The sequence below is a fragment of the Condylura cristata genome, unplaced genomic scaffold (assembly GCF_000260355.1).
Source record: "Condylura cristata isolate star-nosed mole 26May11 unplaced genomic scaffold, ConCri1.0 scaffold00022, whole genome shotgun sequence".
Taxonomy (NCBI): Eukaryota; Metazoa; Chordata; class Mammalia; order Eulipotyphla; family Talpidae; genus Condylura; species Condylura cristata.
Window position 1 is genome coordinate 621,280 of NW_004567123.1, and position 14,150 is coordinate 635,429.

The window sequence follows — 14,150 nt, forward strand, 5'->3', positions numbered from 1 at the left end:
CTGTGCTTGGGAGGTTACCCTGTGTGGAGTGAGAAAGGCCATGGCTGCTGCATGCAGCAGTGTTTGTGGAACCCAGTTACCCTTGACACCTGGGAGATTAAACAGTCCAGTGGAAGGACCAGTATCTGGGGTGCTCCTGTGGGGCATGGTGACCCTCCTTCTCAAGTAGGTGACCAAATCCGCTGTGTCACTCTGTGTGCAAAAGTGCCCCCCATAGCTATTCACAATCTGCTCTAGCAGATGCCAGTCTTTACTCTGAAGCTTAGCCCTTCCACCTGGTAGGCCTTTCTAGATGTGGACTCATCACAGGCCAGGTCAAAGGACAGCCTCCTATCTTCACAGATAAAGCCATTTGTTTTCTGGACTTTACAACCACATTGTGGGCCAGTTTTTCAGTCTAATGTGTTGCATGATGAGGTTGTTATCAGCTGGTGCAAGCGAGGCACTTTCGTGGAATCATTCCATACCTCTACTGAAGGGGTATGGGGCCTTGTGTGACCCCAGCATCTGGGGCCTTCCAGCAGGGCTGAATGCACAGCCACTGGCTGTCACCCTGGGTGTAAGTGTGTCCCCTGCTCAGCACCTGGGGGTATGAGAGCAGCCAGTGAAAGCTCAGCACTTAGACCCCCCACTTAGAGCCAGGGTTGGGAGTAGGGGAGTGGCCTAGAACAGTGGGTAATCTGGAGAGGAATGAAAGGCATGCCTTTTCTTCCACAGACCTCAGCTGCTGTTCTGATGAAGTAAAAGCTTCAGTGAAGTGACCTTGAAGGATAGCCTCAATTGTGGGGGTGGAGAGGGCGTTATCGGCCCAAGGTTGGATGCCTGCGGCAGGGTCTCCCCTTCTGATTTCTGGATCAGAAGTCATGTTGGTGAGTGTACATTGAACATGGTGGCAATATTACACCATGATAATTGGAAAATGCTGTAAAATGGGATGCTAGTTTTATAGCATCTAGTTGTAGAGAAACTAGTTGTGCATCATTTGCCAGCTTAACAGTGGGCTTCCTGAGCTTCCTGTTCTTTCTGTCAGTTTTGGATTTCTTCAAGTAGCTAATGAGAGACCTGGAAAGCAGCCTGGGCCATAGGGTGTGACTGTCTCTGGAAAGCTCTCTTGACTCACAATAAAGCCTGAAAGAGAGCGCGCCCCCACTGTGTCTGCTCTAAGACACCTGTGTGAGCTCGGCTGCCCTGGGCTCCTCACTGCTTTGCAGCTCCACACAACCTCTATGGGGAGACTTACAGATTCTACCTGCGCATGTACCTGGAGCAGGAGCTGGAAACAGCCTGTGGCATTTTTTTTTCATTTTAAATTTTAAAGATGTATTTTATTTATGCATACAAGAACTGGGGTCCATGCCAGAGGGGTGGGGGGTGGGAGTGAGAGGATTCACCAAAGACAAGAGTGGAGAACACTCCAGGCAGATGTATGTGACTGGCTCTAGCTTGATAGAACTGAGACTTTGACCCCTGCACCACCAGGGAGGCCCTATTTTTTTTTTTTTTTTTAACCCACAGGACTAAGTGAATGTTTTCAGAAAGTTAAAACTTTTTAAAAGTTAGATCCTTTTCAAAACTTCACCAGGGAAAGGGCATCACTACTCTGGGTTCCCCTGGGAGGTAAATGGCACCTGTCAACTATTGGCATGTGAATGCCCTGCAGGGCGTCAGTTGTTTTCCAGGACTGGGGTCCACTAGTGTACTTGTCTGGGCTGTCAGCATGCAGGAACTTCGGGGGGTCAGTGTACTAGGGTTACCAGTGTAAGGGTTAGCTACCTGAGGTGCATAAAATGCTAGTGACATGCCACCGGGATTTGGGAAAAGACTCTAATGCAGCTGGGAAGTGGAGTTGGGAAGAACAAAAAAGGTTGAATTTAATGGTCAGGGAATGGATTGGGACACAGGAATATGGGTTTGGCAGGAGGTTCTTGGATTAGTGCATGGAGGCACAGAGGAATGCAGCATCTGCGAGACACTGGTGGAAGGGACTCTTACCCGTACATGGACTGGCAGTCAGCTGCTTCATCGGCAGTCAGCTGCCGATGACTCGTCGACAATGCCAGGTTTCCTTTCTCTGGAGAAAGAAAATTTCTCAGGAAGTACAAGATAATCTTGGTATTAGAGCCACGGAGTAATAGCTAATTTAACTGGCCATGCTAGAAAAAAATAACAATTAGACTTTGATAATAGCACAGCTTTCTGCATGCCGAAAGCATGCAGGGATAATTTTGGGTGAGTTTCAGGTTTTCGGGGCTGGTTTCATTGGTACTTGGCTACCTCAGTGCTGTGAGCTGGGCCTTGAGCCTGGAAAGGAAAGAACTTCTTTTCCAGAGAAAAGACTCAAGCCAAGGCCAAGTGCCAAGTTTCAAGGGGGAAATCAGACATTAAAAGGGGAGGAGGACAGAGGTTTCCTCTAGTCTATTACTCCTGTACAGTGGGCCTCTGTTTAGAGGCCCACTGCATGCTGGCCCGTGTCAGGAAAGAACGAAAGCCTGACTGTGGCCCTCCTGACTGTGGGGAAAACACTGAACTATGAAGTAAAAGGCCACCCCACCCGCCCCATTCTCCACCCTGATTCCAGAAAGCTGATTTAACTGCCGTGAGAGGACTTTTAACACATCTCTTGCTAATTTCTCTTTTGAGCAGTGTTAGCCTCAGACTCAGAGGCTTTTTTCTGAAACAAATTTACATAAAAAACCCAACCCATGGGAAAATGTTGCTTAATTGTAGAATTAGCAGGTGGCTACAAGGGTGAAGTTGGAAATCTTGGCTATGGGGAATGAGTTGATGCTGAGGGTTATGAGAGGAACTGATTCAGAGCAGTGCCTTCGGAGGCAGGCCTGGGTCCACATCCTTGCAGCTGAAAAGCCTTGAGGAAGTCACTTACCTCCTCTGTGCCTCAGTTTCTCCTGGCAAATGGAGACTGGTTGTGATAATTTGTAGCCCAAGGGCTGGTATTAGGGTTAAATGGGCCTGGAAAGGGTTTGGAGCTATTCTGGGCACAGGTATTAATAGCTGTTACTGTTGTCATTCATGGAAAGGAAATGTGAACAGGGCTGTAGGCAGAGAGAACAAGTACTCAGGATGGTAACACATGAGAACTGGGATGACCCAGGCTACCCAATGCCAAGTTAAGAGACCACGGACCCATGACTGGCCTGGAGAGGAGGTCCCCTGTGTTTATATAGGGCATCAAACATGGTTGGAAAACAGGCTGTGAAGCATGGGTATGCAGAAGCCCCTGGACAGGCCCACCTCTGTCCGGTCTCCCAGAACCACCAGCCACATGCCTAGAAGCTGCAGACCAGTGGGAACCCTGACTGAGGATGATGCACTCTTCTTAGATCCACCTCCCAGTCAAGGTGAGGACTTCCTGCAGCACCTGCCAAAGGGCACTGAGCAGGTGGGCTGTGCATTGGAATACACCATGAGACTCACTCCCACTGAACCCTGGACTTTGGCACCTAAGACTGACACAAAAGCACACTGACATTTCAGTCTCCCACCTGAATGAAACACTGAGGTGCTCACTTCCATTAAGGAATCACCATTTTTTGGCAAATAGCAGCTTGGGAGTTTTTTGTGTGTTTAAGTAATTTATATTCCACTGCAGTTTCTCTTTGCTAGAGGTCATACTCATGGAATCAAATAATGATGTATAAGGAATTTCACACTTGATTTATGAGTCCATTCAGTTGAGTTCCCAGGACTTCTGTTCCCTCAGTGCTGGGAAATAAAGGAGCAGTCTTCATCACCATTAAATCAGGTTTAATGGCCACAGAAATGTCAGGGTTGAGGGGTTGGTGTGAGGCCTGGTTCTGAGACACGATCCATATGCAGGCCTTGTGCTCTGTGGGCCCTCCACCTTCTCTCCAAGGGAGAAGGCATATCTCTTTCTAAAAGCTGACCCTTTCATCTCAAAGTACTTTATGCAGAAATAACTTGCAGAAGAGAATGCCAAATTCTTTAGATGTAGAAGAGAAACCTTTCCAGGCTCTCCCTGGACCACAGGGTTAACCCCTCCCTTGTCGGCACCTAGGCTTGGAGACAGAAGTTACTATTTGTGCCATGCTTTCTGTCTCTCCCTGGCCTTACATTTACATAACCACATGGCTATGGTTTCACTTCCCTTATTGGCAGAAGAAAATAAAAAGTGGCTTTTATTTTATTTTGTTTTCCCAGTGAGAATGGTCCTTCCCATTGGCTCTCAACGGGTCAGGACTTATTTCTGATAGCATGACACAGAGGTGACTGCCAGCCTTTCCCTCCCTCAGTACAGGAAGCAGAAAGGATCTGCAGAGTGGATCAGCCCTCAACACTGTGGAGAGCGGGGGCCCCAGCGGCCTCGGCCTGTGTGCTCATGCTCACTTGCTGTTTCCACTCTCCTACCAGATGTTCACTGAGCAACCCCGTGAGCTAGGCTTGGTTCTATGCCTGGGAAAAAGGCAGTGTGTCAACCCCTAATTACCCTGCCTGAGTGTCTCGAGCTCAGTGAGGCAGATGGACAGCAAAGGAACTAAGTCTGTTTGCTAGTGTTTGTTTGATGACTAGTAAGAACCAGAGTAATTATAGGAAGTAAGCAAATCATGTGTTCCCATGTTGTTTATTTCTAATATGTAACACACTCTTATCTTCCCTGGGATGTTGTCAGGAAATGGCTGGCAGGGAAAGATACTTTCCATGTTAAACCTGAAAAAAGAAAAAACAAAAAAACCAGTTTTGATTGGAACAGGTAAATAAATATCTGTATATTTTTTCTTCTCTTCTGAACTCCATTTCCAGCTCAGTCCTGCTTGGGTCTGAGATGGGCCAGGGGTGCTTTTATACCATACTAGTTTGGGCAGATGTCACATTGGTTACAAATATTTGTGGTTGGAATTATCTTTAGTGTTGGATAAACATTACGCTCAGTTGATACTTAAGAGTTGGCTATAGAAGGTGTCCTTCTTTACCTCAAGGCAGGCATATATTAGTGAAGCATCAGGAACAGAAAGCCAGGTTCTGTATTTGTGCATGTCATTTGCCTATGTTCACACAGATGACTTGACCCTGAAGAGTGAACATTGCAGACAAACTTACATTTCCTGCTGGTTCACAGCATAACAAATATAACATTGCTCTTTGCCCTGGAAGTGCATAACTTGAACTCATTTTCATGAGATCATTACTCAGAAAACCGCTGGTCATTGTCCTTGGAGAAGCCCCGCAGGCTGGGAGGAAGTCTGTGTTTCCTGTGGGCCGCCCAAACACTGGTCACTGATCCCATTTCAGTTGTGGAAGTCTTGGAGATTTCCTTAGTGGTTACCAGGACTATACTTTTGAGTAACCTGGCATCATAGGCACACTTGAACAAAATTCTTTTTCAATAATTTCAATACCTAGCTTTGCTGGCCATACTTCACATAGGAGGGAGTGCTTATGAAAAGCAAAAGTGTAAAATGAAAATGAAGGGGCCTTCTTGAAGGCAGGGTTTAAAAGACACACTACTACAAGCTATTTCCATCCACTAAGAAATGAGTTTGGTCCCCAACTAGGGAGTTCACCTACATGGCACAGCAGACCTTTCCTGTCATGTCCACTGCTCCCCTCTGCAGTGTATTTCAGTACATCTTCCTGTTCTGCTTCCCACTGTGTCTCTAGTGAATCCTCTCACCACCAGCATCTCTGGCTTGGACCCCAGTTCTTGTATGCATAAACAAATAAATCTTAAAAAGATGGGAAGACTAGAGTATCTGCTTTTTCAAAATAATTCCCTCACCATAATTTAGGAAAGTCTGGCTAAAGAGTAACTAGTCTATATATTAGGGGCTGGGGTTTGGTGACTTCATGTGGAATTTAAGCCACTTGTAACAGGTGGTAAACTATTAAAAAGTTTCCATTATTAAATATAAGAGTTATGCCAAGGGTCTGGATGCTTCTGTTTTGCTCATGTACCGTGAGAATACGGGGGCCATTTGGAGATGTCCATGTAGGGTGAGCAGGGTCATGAGGGCTGGATGAGAGAACTTGGGAGTGGGTGAAGGTGTGCAGGAATTTGAAGGGCTGTCATTGGATGACAAGTGGGATTTATTCTGGGTATCGTGAAAGGACTGAGCTAGGAACAGTGGGTGGGACTCGGACAGCTGCAAGTCTGGCTTCAACTTTAGAAGATTGTTTCTCTACAAGGGACAATGTGTGGTGGTGACTTTCAGTAGCGCAATGTTTAAGCAGAGGCTGCAGCACTGTGAGAGAATGTGGTGGTGAGATTTCAGAATCCCAGGGAGGCTGCCCCATCTGACTTCAAGGATCCTTTCTACTTTTATGGCCTTGGCAGAGTAGATAGGATTGGGGGGTGGGGGCGAATGCTGAAATTTACCTGGATCCACATTTATATCAGAAACCTCTCCTCTGGATGCAGCAGCCAGGGTCTGGGACCCACCAAACCCAGGTCCAGGTCCAAGGCACGTGTGGAGACCCTTTGATCCTCCAGCTGCCTCAGCTTAGTCTCCAGGAGGACAGCAAGTGACTTCTGCCGCTATAAAGAAAGTTCACTCATTCCTTATCCCTCTATTCCTTTGCTCCTTCCACAACCAACTTCTCCAGAATGCGCTCCCTGCCACTCTCTGCGATATGCCACCAAACTGAGGTGGTTACACACACACCCTCATGTCCCCCGTGAAGCTGTGCTCCTCAAGGACACTTTTCCTCTCATTTCCTTTGTTTAATGATACCCCTCCCCTTCCTCCACCACCAAACACATGGACACTCATCCCTGTGGTGCCTAGAACAGAACTTGTAGTATCTTGGGAATTCACCAATGTGAGTGAGTCTATTTTAGTCATTTTAGACTATAATCTCTTACTTTGTTTGTCTTCTGTAAAGAAAATGAGTTCAGACACAAAGATTTCTGGGCATTTCCTTCTGATGGGGCAGATAATATCTGCTCACGGTTCAGCAGGGTCTCAGGTGGGAGAGCACATAGATACGTGCAATGACAGCCCAGGCTGGCCCTGGTTACACAAGGTGGATGGCACCTACTGGTCCCCAGATGATCGTGTGACAGCTGAGAAATAGTCAGCTCTACACCATGCAGCTGCCATAGAAGGGGAACGCAGGCCTCTCTGAACGCTCACATCCACCCGTTAGCTTTGAACGGCTGCCTTTCGTCTACAGAACAAGGGCTGAATTTCATCACCACTGATCCATGTGCACACACTTGAGCCTCCATCTCCCAGAGCACTGGGGAGAAGCTAAAGTCCTGAGAGCTATGACACTGGTCTTGAGTCATTCTTCCTAGTTACTAACCCTGGCCACCTCTTCAGCACTGCCATGGGCCATCCCAGTCTCTGGAGTTTGATGCTGGGTATTGTTAGAAGTGGTGGTCTTCTTAAACTCAGGCAAGAGGCAGATGGGAGCCACTGTCTTCCTTCTGCAAGCTCTGAGGAGAAAACAAGAAGCCCTGCAGAAGGGTTGTACTGCTGGATTTGGGGTGTGGTTCTGTCTGGTCTCCTTGCAGGATGGCTTTGGAAAGAAACCAAGTTTCCCGCCTGCTGGGGCCTGTTCATTTTCATTCTGGTGCAGTTTCCCCTGGTGGCCTCTCATGAGCTTCTCCTTTCTCTGGAGTTCTCTCCCTGACAACTCTTTAAACAGAATGGAGCTACGCAAACACCCTTGTAAGGGGCCTGGCTGTGCTCGAAGGAAAGTCTGATCTCTGCCCTGCCTTTGGCCTGTGGACACCAGCAAGCGCCCCCCACCCAGGCTTGCTGGTACAGTGTAGTAGATTCTCCACTGCCCCAGTCAGAGAGGGGGCTTTGGAGTCCCCTTAAACTGTCCTCTTTTGGTAACTTGAAATCAAACTATGTAGGCAAAACTGAGACTATGATTGATTATTTGCGAAGTCCAGTTCACCGAGACTAGATTTGAAAAAAGCTTTGGAGGGAGTGTCCTGCTCCTTCTGCTTCCCACGCTGCTTTTCTCCACTTCCTGCTCCACACAGATAGTGGGAGGCCCTGCTCTGCGCTCCTTTTTGCCAGCATTGAGTCCAGCTGTGCTGTGTTGGAGCATGTGCCGACCCCTGAGCCAATCATCTTGCTCCGGGAGGTGTGGTGCTCTGATTAGCGGACTGAACCCCACAGTGAGCCAGGACTTCAGGAAGATGTGCTGCAGAAGCCCAGCACATCTCCCCTGTGCCCAATTACGCCTAGCTCAGAGAAAGACAAGCTCTGCCAAGCTCTGCCTTGTTATCTGTCACCCTGTCAGCCCATGGTCTGCTTTCCCTCAGACCTGCTGTGGCTTTGCAGCATCGACATGTATTGCAAGAGCAGAGCCCTGTCTGGCAAAAGCCTGGTGTCCTGGCTTGTGTTCACTCACAATACAGGGGCCTTTATTTTCTCCACCAGTGTCTTACTTATGAGATCTTTTCAAAAGTGCGTGTTTTCAGAAGTCTTAGGGCTATACCCATCTGGGCTTTGTACCCTGTGGTCTCTGAGAAGTGCTGCTGTAATGGACATGGGGGTGGTGAGGCCGTGAATCTCTGTCAATACCAGTCTACAAAGTCAAAAACACTGTCATCTGGAAAAGAACCACGCAATAAGCGATCCCAAGGCTGCTGTCTTCCAGGCACTGGCTGGATATACAGTAATGACAGTTTGCAGTATTACTGAATCCTGAATCACTCTGCATTTTGACCTGCGGATGGTCTTCTCATCCTTGTGCATAGGGAGCTGCTGGAGACCACGTGCCGTCTGGCCAACACCCTGAAGAGGCATGGCGTCTGTCGAGGGGACCGGGTGGCCATCTACATGCCAGTGTCCCCACTGGCTGTGGCTGCAATGCTGGCCTGCGCCAGGATCGGAGCTGTCCACAATGTCGTTTTTGCTGGCTTCAGTGCGGAGTCTTTGGCTGGAAGAATCAATGATGGTGAGAATGTGGGCAGTAGGAGGGAGGACATGGGGTCCTTACTTCTTGAAGTAAGCCATTAGGGACATAAAAGGGAGACAGACATTAATAAAAGTCACAGACAAATGACACACACTATCAGGGACAGGCACATAATTGAAAGAGCATTTCTTCTGTGAGCTAGATCGGAGAATGGGGGATTTAAACAGGAGAAGAAAGGAGGGAAGAATTCAGTGGGGGTAACAGCATGGGCTCCAGATGAGCAGTGGAAGAGCACGCTATCTATGAGGGCCTGGAACCAGAGGTGACTGGAATGGCTGTAGTGGAGAAAGGAAGAGACAAAACAGTGCAGGGAAAAGAGCTGGAGGCCATTGTAATGGAGATGGTGGTTCTCTCTGGGAGGCCTGGAGTCTGGTACAGCCTTAGGCTATCTTTCAGCCTTCTGTCCAAGGTTAGTCTCCTAGCTAATGTACAGAACAGTAGTGCCTTCTTGCTTTGTTTGGTGTTGGGATGGTGCCCCATTTGTGTAGGCTACCCCCCTGCACTGGTGAGATCTTAGAGAAAGTCCCCTGAACTGGCTTCTCAAGAGGCTGCCAGAACCATCAGTCGTTCTCTGTATCTCACAGAAGACTTGCTGCCTGGCAGTGAGCAGAGCCATAGTACTGAGTTCTCAGACCCTTGCTGACCACCCTTTATCAGAATAGTCTAGGAAGCCTTTCCAGTCCCTTTTAAGGTTTCTCCCTGTACTTTCAAGGATTGGTGCTTTTCTCTTCATCAGTTGAGATATGGTTTTTGCCCTCCATTCTATTAATATTGGTGTAGGGCACTGATTGATTTTCATATGTCAAACTATCCTTGTATTCCAGGAGTAAATCCCTCTTAGTCACTGTGCATACTCCTGTTCACAAGCTGCTAGAAACTGTTTGTTAACATCCTTTTAGGGGGATTTTTGCTTCAGTGTTCATAAGGATATAAGTGTATGGTTTTCTTGGTATATGCTTGTCTGGATTTGGTATCAGGGTAATACGGTTGCATAGGATGAGTTAGGAAGTATCTCTTTTTCTGAAATTTTTTGTTGTTGTTTTTGAGAAATGTTTGAGAAAGATTGATATTTGCCTGTAAGTGTCTTTACTTAAAGATAAAAATATATTTGATATTTGTCTTTAAATTCAGAATTCACTACTGAAGCCATCTGGTCTTGGACTTTTCTTCATTGGGATGTTCACTTTTTAAAAACAAAAAAGATGAGGCAAAGCGGTTAAGTGGCTTGCTCAAGGTCACACTTTTCATTGGTGACAAATCCTGGGTTTGAACACAGGCATTCTGCTCTAGGTTCATGTTTGAGCCTTTCATAAGGATACTCTGTCCTTTCACTGATGTGGACATAGTTACCAAGTGTTTCTTTGACAATGCTTTGAAACAATAGTAATTGAGTCTGGGAATTTATCATATAGGGACTTAGTAGCTGGATGCTGGGGCAGCTTCCAAATATTTTAAACAACCAGACCATGGGAGGCCAGGCGAGACTGGCGGGCCTCCATAGGGGGCCGGGGTTATTCTCTGGAAAAGGGTTGTATTTAGGGCCTTGCCAGTCAGTGCTATTTGCCAGTCAGTGGATATTTGTTCCAGACTCATCTTTAAGAAACTGCATAATAACTCACTGCAAACTTGATCCCTCTGGGCACAATTTGGAGGGTCGTTCCTTCACCTGTGGTCCTGATGTCCAGGTTGTGTTTTTACCTGATTATTTGCTTTGGGTCTTGCATTGCCCTGGATCTGTCTGAGCCTGTCTGGGCCTGTCTGAGCCTGTCTGAGCCTGTGTGAGCCTGGCTGGATCAAGGAAGAGCAGGTGTGGACACTGAAGGGTCTTCCCCTAAAAGTGAGGGTGCAAGAGGCAGTTCCTGGCAACTACTTACTTGTTCTTTCTGCAGTGAAGGTTCTTGGTCCACATGAATTTCCTGGGACAGGGCAGGAACACACAAGACACATTGGTGCTTGGCCATGAGCTGCCCAGCTTTTGTTGTTGCTGTGCCACCACAGTGGCTGTGGTTGGGGGTAGTGCAATGGCCCCTGGTCTTGGAAAGACCTAGCTGCAGGTGGGAGGGAATGACAGTGTCTGTAAGAGTTGAACTTCAAAGTAACTTCTCTCCAATTCCTTCCTTCTCCTCAGAGCAGGGGTTTCTGTACTCAGCACAAAAATTGCAAAGCACGTGACACATCCTTTTGTTTGCTGATTCTTTCACACAAGATTGGTCTTTATCATACTCAGACCTGGGATGAATGTTATCAGCCTGGGCCTTGAGGAGCAGAATGGGGAGGAAGCCCATCAGAAATATCTGTTTTGTTTCCATTAGCCAAGTGCAAGGTGGTTCTCACCTTCAACCAAGGACTCCGGGGAGGGCGTGTGGTGGAGCTGAAGAAGATAGTGGACCAGGCCGTGAAGCACTGCCCCACCGTTCAGCATGTACTGGTGGCGCACAGAACGGACAACAAGGTCCCCATGGGGAATCTGGATGTCCCCCTTGAGGAGGTGGGTTTAACTCACTTGGTGCAGCTGTGAAGGGGGTTGATTGGGTCTGAGTTGTATGTAGCAGCTGTGGTTCTCTCACGGGGCCTCCAGAGCTACCCGGTTTCCGCTGTGTTATTTTATGGGCTTAACATTCTGTTTGGGAAGATGGAACTCACTACAAACACACTGAACTCTAATGCAACAGAGACATTTGGATTCACTCTAATTTTGTGGTATGGTTACATCTGGAATGGAACTAGGGCAGACTGGAGAAGGTCAGCCCTGAATCCTGTCTGCGAAGACTGGCAGCAGCTGGGGTGGGGGCAGGGCTGCCAGGGGGGTCTCAGGAAGGCTGCATGGAGGGGAGTTGTTGATTGCTCTGTCTGTTTTTCCCTCCTTACAGGAAATGGCCAAGGAGGAACCTGTATGCACCCCAGAGAGTATGGGCAGTGAGGACATGCTTTTCATGCTGTACACCTCGGGGAGCACCGGGAAGCCCAAGGGGCTTGTCCACACCCAGGCTGGCTACCTGCTGTACGCAGCGCTGACGCACAGGGTACAGACCTCTGTGGGGATGGAGGGAGGTGCCCGCTTGCAGGGTTCTGGGCAGAGGGCCAGGGGGAACTAGATTTACGGCTGACACACCTGCTGTAAAATAGTGGATGTGGGTAGGAGGCTCACATGTTTTCCCAAGATGTATTCATGGCAGGGGTGTGAGGGCAGAAGACCTCTAGTTTGCACCGGAAGAGGCTGGGGTGCTCACCTGAGTCTCCATGCTAGCCTGTACCCCATTGTGTCTGGTGTGACCCATTGGCTCTAAGGCCGACAGGTGTAGAGCCTTCATCTAACCTGTTGCTCACAGGGCTGCATTCTGATGCCCATAAAAAATATTTTTCTTTTACAATTGCATTGGTACAAAGACAGATACATTACTATTCTGTACCAAAATGTTTGCTTCTGCTTAAACGCTCATATTTTTCTTTTGATTTCAAAGTAAAATATCTTTGTGAACCTGTAAAATTATTGTGGCCTCGGCCCTCATTACCTAGGCCACATTTTGAAAGTAAAATTACAAAAGATGTACTTTTTATAAGAAAACTTTTATTTATTCCACGGAAATTATGTTAAATTGGGCAACCCTGTAGGGATCATTAAGCAAATGATTTAGCCCATTTTTTATTCTTACAAGTGCATTTACACATCAGGAGAAACTTAAATGTGGTTGAGATTGCAACAGTGAAATATTCATCTCACTGCCCCTGTGAGATGAATATTTGAGATGCCAGCTGTGGACCAGACTCAGTTATAGCAGACGAAGTTAACTCCAGCAGCGCCAGCAAAGGAGACTGACTGGCCTAGTGACTGATTAGTAGGCCCAGGATTTCCCACTGATTTGTATTAAAAAACAAACAAACAAACAAAAAAAACCCTTGTGCATTCCCAGGCCCAAGAAGTAAGTTGAAGAAAACTTGTAATAACATTTAACCTCAGGGAAGGTGTGTGCGCATGCGCTGCGGGTCTTCATTGTTTGTGCTTCCGCGTGTTGCCAGGACTCTGTCTACGTGAGTGAAAGGAGGGGCATATAGAAGTAGGAAGCTCTCGTTGGGTTTCTTTTTAAAACGCTGAGGTAGTTTGAAGCGTTGGGAGTAGCAACTCCAGGTTCTGTAGCTAGATGTTAATAGGAGCAGTAAATGATGACATGCTTCTGTATCCTCTCGTTCATTTGTACTGAGGCCTGCTCCAGGCAGGGTGGGGCCAAGGCTTGGGGGGGCCAAGGAGGCCCAGGGTACTCCATTGGGTGCAAACAGCTTTATAACCTCTGTGTACTATTGCTCTTGTCCACTGCTCTTGTCTTGTCTTAGGAAAAGGACTACTGTGGTGAAAGAGTGCTTGCCGTCATGCATGCCCCAACTGTGCCCTGCCTGTGGTCAGTTCATGCTGGTGCTGCTCCTTTAGCACCTCAGGCCTCCACCTCCTCTGCTGTTGGATGGGTCCACAGTCCCCACAGCAGGCGCTGCCTGCCTGTAGCTGAGGTGGCAGTGTGTGTCAGACGCTGGGCGCGGTGTCTTGTTAGTGCCTCGTCACCGGGATCTCAGCTTGTGCACAGTGTGTGTGCTCATGCACAGACATGTGTGTGTTGTGAGCTGTCCATGTCCATGTCTCTGCATGGGTGTGTGCACACAGGCATGGGTATGTACACACATACTTGTGTGGAAGTATGCAAGCATATGAATGCATGAATACAGCGGGCATTAAGGTTATGGGTTTATTCAGGAAAAAGACTTGACTCTGAAGAGACAATGGGGTGTGAATGGATTTTGGGTGTGCATGATGGGGTCAGGGTGCTAGCTGCTTGCTGGGCCCTTTGGAGAATGGCTGGCCCCAGGTACCTGCTCTTCATCCAAGAACTGAGGGGGGTTTGGGTCAACTTGTATTAAAAGTCCTTTTAGTGTCAGGATGCTATGGGATTTGGGATGGGGCATCCTGATTCACCAGTGTAGTGAAAGATGATCTTCCTCAACAGACTTCTTCTTTCTCCTCAGGACATGGCTCCTGGGCCTGGTTTCCAAATGCCTCTGTCTGCCTGGAATCATCCTGGAGAGTCTCAGTGCTCCCCTGGGGCAGCAGAAAGCTGGATTTAAAAAAAAAAGATTAAAAAACAAGATAAAAATAAAACCCTTTTCATTGTAAAGTGGAACCCCTATAAAACACAGCATGGAGGGTTCGCAAACTATTAAAAATGGATCTACCATATGATCCAGCAGTT

The 14,150-nt window shown here is 47.7% G+C and overlaps 1 protein-coding gene across 1 annotated transcript in view; it reads left to right on the top strand.

Moving 5' to 3' along the window:
* ACSS1 (acyl-CoA synthetase short-chain family member 1) overlaps nt 1-14,150 on the top strand; it is a 44,205-nt gene that overhangs the window by 14,425 nt on the left and 15,630 nt on the right. Inside the window, exons 3-5 of the mRNA XM_004686916.2 lie at nt 8,696-8,895; nt 11,229-11,404; nt 11,787-11,939. Coding sequence (XP_004686973.1) covers nt 8,696-8,895; nt 11,229-11,404; nt 11,787-11,939 — 529 coding nt within the window. The remainder of the gene's footprint in view (nt 1-8,695; nt 8,896-11,228; nt 11,405-11,786; nt 11,940-14,150) is intronic.